The sequence below is a fragment of the Trachurus japonicus genome, unplaced genomic scaffold (assembly GCF_045865225.1).
Source record: "Trachurus japonicus isolate A0001 unplaced genomic scaffold, Traja_1.0 AP029965.1".
NCBI lineage: Eukaryota > Metazoa > Chordata > Actinopteri > Carangiformes > Carangidae > Trachurus > Trachurus japonicus.
In genome coordinates, this window is record NW_028220098.1 from 118037 (window position 1) to 126115 (window position 8079).

The 8079-nt window shown below is 43.4% G+C and overlaps 1 protein-coding gene across 1 annotated transcript; it reads right to left on the reverse strand.

Moving 5' to 3' along the window:
• Positions 1-5629: 5629 nt before the first annotated feature.
• LOC146960815 (E3 SUMO-protein ligase ZBED1-like) lies at positions 5630-7615 on the reverse strand. Its single transcript, XM_085772037.1, has 3 exons — positions 7480-7615; positions 6384-7423; positions 5630-6127 (listed from the first exon to the last, which is right to left on the reverse strand). The coding sequence occupies exons 1-3, from the start codon at positions 7613-7615 to the stop codon at positions 5630-5632; spliced, it is 1674 nt and encodes a 557-aa protein (XP_085628163.1).
• Between the last annotated feature and the right edge of the window lie 464 nt (positions 7616-8079).

Here is an 8079-nt window from a genome sequence, read left to right on the forward strand (position 1 = left end):
AGTTTTATGACATTCACATTTCTGAAAACTATTGTATAAGAAATCTGTTTTGTTAACAATATCTGAAAGCTAAAGTTCAGAAGACGCTGCATAAATGTTTTCTTACATATTTCTGGAAATGGCATAACTATGCTGTTGTTTTACTTTATGCTAATTAGAAGCTGCATAATTTTTGTTCTGGAAGTTGCTACAGAAAGCTCATATTTACCTCAAAGAGTGAATAAATGCCAAAATGCAGTTTCTGCTGTTTCATTCAAATTGCACCCCCAGCCCCCGCCCAATCTGGGGGGTGGGGGGTCCTCAGGGTCGATCTAAAATATGCAGGGGGTCCAGGACCCCAAAAAGGTTGAGAACCACTGCATTAGCAGATAAGACAGGTCTCCAAGCAGAAATATTGGGATAGGGTCTTCATCTTCCACAATCCGTTTTTTTAAGGCAGGGATACGGCCAGTCTTGAAATTAGAGTTCAACTTGGAATTGGCGAACACTGGAGCGCCATGAATGCTCCCGGGCCATTTGATCACTACATCAATTAATTGATACTTGTAGTTGCATGTGGCTTGGACGTTAAGCAAGTATCTCCCCTTTCTATTGATGTAATCCATAGAATTAGCGGTTGGTTGTTTTATTTCAATGCGAGTCCCATCGATTGCTCCTAGGCACTGTGGCATACCATGGGCGGTAAAACTCTGTGACAAGTTCTTTTACTTTAGGTTCCGAGAATGGCAGCCTGATGTACTTTGGACCAAGACGTCAGTTATAGCCCTGCAGACCTGAATGAATGAATGAATTCGTTATTAGCATAGGCATAGGTTTGCGTATGGACCTATGGACATGTCCATGCCAATATTTTGAGGGAGCAGATTTGTCTCTACCAATAAATTGAACCAACTGTTTGTCTGTTGTTCACACACCCATTCAGATGTATGTGGATGCGCACACACAATTTGAAGAAAAAAAACACAGATCACTCAGCTCTACAGGTGCAGCGGGATATGTTTTATTTAGCCTATACACCTGCACATGCGGGGTGGGGCTTCTGGGCTGTGATTGGCTGAGTTAGACAAAAGTTTAACTGCCCCAGAGGACAGAACGAGTGCTACGTTTGTGGCTCGTACGTTATGCTAACATTTCATTGGCTAAAGGGAGAAGCTCACATACAGGGCAGTTCAATTTCAGACCGAGGCGGCGACGGTTGGAGGAGACCAGCGATCTGGCTCAAAACGTTGTAATCATTAAGTCTAAATCCATAATTAACAGCACACACAGTGTAACCCTGTGTATAACAAGTATGTTTTCTACTTTGTAACGTAGATATGATGAAAAATGCCACCGAAAAGAACAAGTGAGTCAGTGGGACGTTTTTTCAAAGGCCAGAGAATAATGTTAAGTGAACAGGTAACGTTAGCTAGTGAACTACCAAGCCGGGGTCATGCCTATGTTCCCACAGCCCTATGTTCCCTCAGCCCTATGTTCCCTCATTTCTAACTTTTGTTGTCACTGAAAATTAGGCCCTATGTTCCCTCAGCCCTTTGGTCCCACCATTGGTTGGGTTTAGGCAATGAAGAAAGGAGTTGGTTAAGTTTAGTAAAAAGACCAGGTAGAGGCTAGACAGGCCAGATAGGTAGAGTCCAGATAGGTAGAGAGAGTCCAGAGGGAACATAGGGCTGAGGGAACATAGGGCTGTGGGAACATAGGCACGCTCCCAACAAGCCAGTATAGCAACTTAGATTTAAAATGAAAATGTAGCCTACAAGCCACATCAGGTAACATTACTGGGGAGATGGAGAATAATATTAAGTGATGTTGGTTAACAATGCATTTACAAGCTAACTGCTGTAGGCTTACGTTAACTGTTGCTAACCATCAAGTTAGCGGAATAACGTACACATAGGCTAAAATGAATGGATTTCAGTTAGTGATGCGGTGCATCATGGATCCGACACGTCCAGTTGACGGTCCAGTCGCCGTGTGTGAATTTCCATAATCACGACTCCACTTCTACTTTATGCAAATCGGGTCCGTCTGATGCATGCAGCCGGCTCCCGAAAATTTGTTCAAACTATCAAACTAGGCAGTGTTGATCAAATATGAATCAAGATTCTGTTACTTCACTACACATTTCCCGCCTCAAATGTTTTCAGAAACATACTTTAGTGTGTTGTTTAACTGTAAAATGAGATCGTTTGTGACCCGGCCGCCATGTTGGAAACGGCAGAGCGAAAATAAAGCTCCGCCCAATTCGCGTCCGTCCGTCCAATGAACTTCTAGTATACACGTCATCCTTTTGGAGGGAAAAAAACAAAAAAAACAAATCAGTTTGCTTCACTCATTGATTATGGCTTCACTATGATTCAGATGGGTGATTGTCACATCTATATAGGATTAGGTTCTCTAAGTCCCTTTCATAACTATGTCTTTATAGCAGAATTTTATTTTTATTTTTATTTTTATTTTATTTTTTAAACTAATCTTCACTAAATTACCCTACATGTATTATTTTTTATTTTATTTTAAGTATATTGTTGGTCTTGTCTCGTCCCACTTGTCTGTTTCTATGTATATTCTGATTGTCTGTACTTTTTCAAGTGTTGATTAAAGATTTGCATGTGAAAAAAAGCAAGCTCAAGTCGTCCATCATATTAGCCTATATCATATCATATCATATCATATCATATCATATCATCATTCATCATGGAAGAGAAGCTGATAACAGCTGTGTCTGGACACCCTGTCTTGTATGATGCCTCACTAGCATCATACAGAGACAACAACCTGAGGAATTCTGCATGGCGGGCAGTAGCAGCAGTGGTTGGAGTCTCTGGTTCGTTTAATTTAATGTTTAATATAATTTAATTTAGAGTTTAAAAGCATGTCCTTGTGTTTCCCTCCAAAAACATGCTAACATTAACATTAGCTGTCTTCCAGACTTTGTCTTGGTAGCTAATTATTCTAACTTTGTGAGGTCCACATACAGGTTAATTCATGGAATGGCTATGTTATGCTTTGCAATCACATTTAAAGGTAGATCTTTACTTTTATCAGATAAGGGTTAAGTACACTAAAGGAAATGTGTAATTCCACCACTGTTCGACATTTGTTAATACTTTACTGAAGGTAATTTACTTGTTTACACTAGAGGACGTCTGCAGATTAAGGTGGAGGACCCTGAGGGACACCTTTAAAAAGGAAAAAAAAAAGAGAGGGAGAGCCACAGAAGTGGAGCTGGAGCCTCAAGTCAGAGGCCATGGAAATATATAACAGTGATGGAGTTCCTGACTCCATTTCTAGATTACCGTGGCACCAGCTCAAATATTAGGAGGCCAGAGCCACCCCCCCCCCCCCTGCACAGTCATTCCCACACCCCCCAGCACAGCCTGCTCACCCGCCACTGCAGGCATTCTGCCCCCCAGCACAGCCAGTGCACCCCCCACCACAGCCACTCCACCCCCCAGCTCACCCACCACTGCAGGCAGTACCACCACCACAGCCAGTCCAGGCCCCAGTGCAGCCAGCTGACCCACCAGTGCAGGCCGTACACCCCCCAGAGCAGCCAGTCAACACCACCCCACAGCCAGTCCACGAACCAGCACCGCCAGCCAATCCTCCCATGCAGCCAGACCAGGACACCCCAACAGGTGTCCCACGGCAGAGGAAACGGGGGAGATTTGAGTCCATGACCCCGTTCGAAAAAAGGATCCTGCAATCACTGGAGGAGCAAAGCGATCCTCCCCCTCCACCACAACCCAGGGATTTAGACGAGTTGTTTTTGCTTGGGTTGTTACCTTTGTTAAAAAAGGTTCCAGAGGAGAAGAAAGAGAGGGTCAAATTTAAAATACACCAGTTATTGTTTGAGGCTACAGACGACAGCCAGTAAATGTTTGTCCTGTATTCGTAGTTTCACAGTTCTTTTATGTTGTTGAGTGTTGAGTGTGAATGTTTTTGTAATGTGTTTTTGTGATATAATGTGTTTTTATTATATCATAATAATAATAATAAGGGTTAGGGTTATACTTTTATGAGAGCTTGAACACTGCTGATTGGCTTTCTCAAGTCTTTGAATATCTTTTTATATCCTTTTTATGTTTTATAAAGTTGAACAACCTTCTCCTTCAGGACTTCTGACAGTTCTTTTGCTTTCTCCGTGGCTCAGAATCCAGCAAAGTCAGTGCAGAAATGGATGAAATGTGCAGGTGTTTGTCAAGAACCCAAAATCTCATTGACTTTTTACTAGGGATGCAACGGTTCTCGGTAAAATACCGAACCGTTCGGTACGGCCTGCACGGTGCAATACGCTCTTGGACCGCGGTATTTCAGATTCAGCGTCCATCAGCTCTTCCTACTTTACAGGCAGCTGTGCCGTGTATGTGTGTGCCTGGCCGTTTAAGGCGAAAGCCCGCCCCCGCGAGTCGATGTCCAATCACTGTTGAGCCTCCACACACTCACAGTGACTCCCCCCCCTGCAACTGAAAGTGCAGCAGCTCAGCCTCACACACAGAAGAGGGAAAAAAAAAAAAAAAGAAAACAAACAGGCGGCGGCATGAGCGGTCGCTGATCGCAATCGCGGGGGAATTTTATTAGTTATCAGCGCGATTTAGCACATTTAGCTTTTATTAGAGTTCCAGCACAACTCTGTCCATGCACACTGCATGTGTGTGGTCGCGTATCCGCGTGCCCGCGTGTCCGCGCGCGATAGAGAGACCGAGGTCGAGCAGGAGTTGATTGACAGAGATGAGAGGTGGTGAAAGGCTGTTTAAAAAAAACACAATAGACTAACTCCTTTCCCAGTGAGAGACTGTGGCTGCCAGCATAGTGACGTCTTCCATGACGGCAATATAGCGCGATCTCTGTTTGAAAGCTGCTTCAGAGTGTTCATCATGAAAGACTAAAGGAGTGTGCAGAGGGAGGAGCTAGGGGCTGTTCACTGACAGTTCAGGTGTGTGTGTGTGTGTGTGTGTGTGTGTGAGAGAGTGAGAGAGAGAGAGGAGAGCTGTATTAGAAATATTATAAATTATAAACATTATTTTGGGAGAAAAAAAAAGTTCTCTGCACAAAACACATACCGAAACCGTACCGAGAACCGTGGCCAAAAACCGAGGTACATATCGTACCGTGGGCTACCTGTACCGTTGCACCCCTACTTTTTACACACAGACACTAATTAGGGATGCAAATTATCGAGTAATTCATTAATCGATAGTTGTTTCATCTTATCGATCGATGATCGATTAATTGATAAGCGGCAATTTTTCTAAGAACCTGAATTTCCCTCTGAATAGGTTCTATCTACTGTAGATGTAACGTAAAATGTTATCTTCCTTATGTTAAAAAAAAATGCAAATCATATTCCTTCATCAAAGATTTATTCTGGGCTCACTTGAGGGCAGGGAATAACATTTTGGTAGAATATCAAACATATTCTGAATAGAAAATATCAAAATATTACACTCATCTCTCATGTGCGACATTGGAAACATTAATAGCAGCAGCATAAAAAAAAATACATTCCTGAATAGAAGAATACAATACTATGTAGGCTACTTTAACATGAAAATAAATTAGTGCACTGTCTCTTAGCAGCATAATAAAATAAATTCAGAAAAGTAAATAAGGTGTCACATGTGGACTATTAGCAGCATTTATAATCCCCCTTAACAGTTAGGCCAGCTGCTGAGAATACACGCTCAGAAGGGACTGACGTGCCTGGTATGGCCAGGTACTTTCGTGCCAGTTTTGCCAGCCTTGGAAACCTTCCTTCATTGACCTTCCACCATGCTGCGGGATTGGAATCAAGGAGTGGTGGCGGATCCTTCAGAAAGCTGTCCACTTCTTTTTCTACATCATCGGTGCCCCTGGTGCTGTAGTTTTCACCCATGAGTAAAGCATAAGCACTGCGTCTCTGAAGCACAGCTCCCTGGACTGGAGCTGGCACTGCACTGATCTGGTCTCCAGCAGCATCTGCTGATGTGGAGCTCCCATGTCTGGCTTCTGCTTCTGCCAGCACTTCAAGCAGTTTGGCTTGAGCTGCAACCCTCCTTGGTGGGGTCAGAAATCCCAGGTGCTTGTGCCTAGGATCCAGCATGGTGGCTAGCATTGGTGGTGTTGACGTCAGGTCATCAGAGGCAATCTGTGAAGAAAAAGATAATAAGATTTAAATGTGATTTTGTTTTTAATCATCATTTGTTTTTAATAGGTTATGTGTTTTATCATTTAATGAATTAACCACTATTAATCATTAATAGATTGCTTGATATTGATTATTCATATTTATTAGATAAGATAGTAGAAAGAGTTAAAAACTACAATTGTCAAACAATGTGCTTTGTGTGCAATGCATATAGTCAAAAATATCTGCAATAATTAAATTAATGGATTTAGCTTACCTTCATCCTTTCACCCAGTGAAGTGCGCACTCTGGATTTGAATTCCCCCACTTTGCTGGTGTCTCCCTCGTCTGTCTTGAGATGCACGTTGATCAGGCTGAAGGTGATGGGATACGTGTCTGATATGGACACCTCAGTCTCAGTAGACATAACGGTCGTTGCACACTTGAGTGTTTCCAGCACTGGCGCCACATCCTCCATCAATTGCCAATGTTCATCTTGCAGCTCCAGCGTCCTTGCGTCTGTGAGTTTGGTCACTGTGCGGTCTGATAGTACAGCAGACACGGCCCACCGCTGCTCCGTTAGTCTGTTAAACATGTCACTGACTGAATTCCACCTGGTTTTACAGGATTGTATGAGTTTATGCGACGGCAGCTGCATTTGTTTCTGTTTTGCTGCGAGCGCTTTGTTTGCTGGATTGCTATGGTTGAAGTGTTGTACGAGTCTGCTTGCAGCTACAATGACTCGGTTAATGTAGGTAGCGAAACCGTCGTTAATGGCCAACTGCAAAGTGTGGGCGAAACATGGAACTGAGTGCCAGTTAACTCGCGTGGGACTGTTTGCCGAGACGATATTCCGTGCATTGTCGTGTACACAAGCAACCACACGCCCGGTGAGACCCCATGTTTCCACAGCCTGGTTTAACTTGTCAGCTAAATTGTCAGCCGTATGCCTCACTGACATGCTCTCTGTGAGTAGGACAGCTGACATTACCTGCCAGTCCGGTTCAATGTAGTGGCACGTAACTGTGATGTAGCTTTCTGTATTCAAAGAAGTCCAACAGTCTGTTGTGAGGGCCACATTCGCGGTTGCAAGTTGTTTTTTCAACTCGGCCTTCTTCCTCGCGTAGCTTGCTTCCACGCGGGTGGTTATGGTTGTTCTAGAGGGGATATTGTACCCTGGCTCGATGTACTTTATTACCTCACGAAATCCCTCTCCGTCAACGACATTTATCGGCAGCATGTCTGTGGTAACCATGTCACATATCCGCTGGGTAATGCCCTCTGCTTTCGTGGAGTCACATACCCTTCGTCCCAACGCTGTGGTGATGGTAGGTTGAGAACCATTCGCTGCTTGTAGCATGGCTGAATGTGACACATTAGGTGGTAATTCAACGAGGTTGTCGAGTTGTTGTACCTTAAAATACTTCCACATAGTGTGCATTTGGCGTCTTTGTCGTCATTAACCAACTTAAAGTGGCTCCAAACTGCACTCCGTCTTGCCCTCTTCATCCTATCAGTGTTCCGCTGTTGTTGTTGTCGTCAGAGCCCTGCTTCGCTTATGTTCCCGCGTTTGCGTCAAGTACGTCTGGCGTCAAGCGCGCCCTCACGCGGACTGGCGGGGAATTACGGGTTCAAAACGCAATTAATTGCAAGTAATTTATTTTAATCGAGTAATTTCTTATCGACAATTAATCGATAATCGATTAATTGTTTGCATCCCTAACACTAATTACAAGCAGTGAAGTTACAGGCGTGGACAGTTACCCTGAGTAACCATTTAAACCAGTCTGTGTTGATCTGTGTGTATTTTATCAGGGTAAAACTTTGAGGGTATGTAAACTTTTAATCAGGGCCATTTTGGTGTTTGCATTAATTAGGATTCAAAAAGATCAAACACAGTTGTGTGATAATAAATGGCTTCGCCCAGCCATTAACTCTGAATAAAAAAAGTTTTGTTGCATTATCAATTATAT

Coding starts and splice junctions, on each gene's coding strand:
- LOC146960815 (XM_085772037.1), bottom strand. CDS start 7,615: ATGAAGAGGGCAAGACGGAGTGCAGTTTGGAGCCACTTTAAGTTGGTT. Junction 7,424..7,479: donor GTTGAATTACCACCTAATGT/GTCACATTCAGC, acceptor CCATCACCACAG/CGTTGGGACGAAGGGTATGT. Junction 6,128..6,383: donor CACTGGGTGAAAGGATGAAG/GTAAGCTAAATC, acceptor TTTTCTTCACAG/ATTGCCTCTGATGACCTGAC.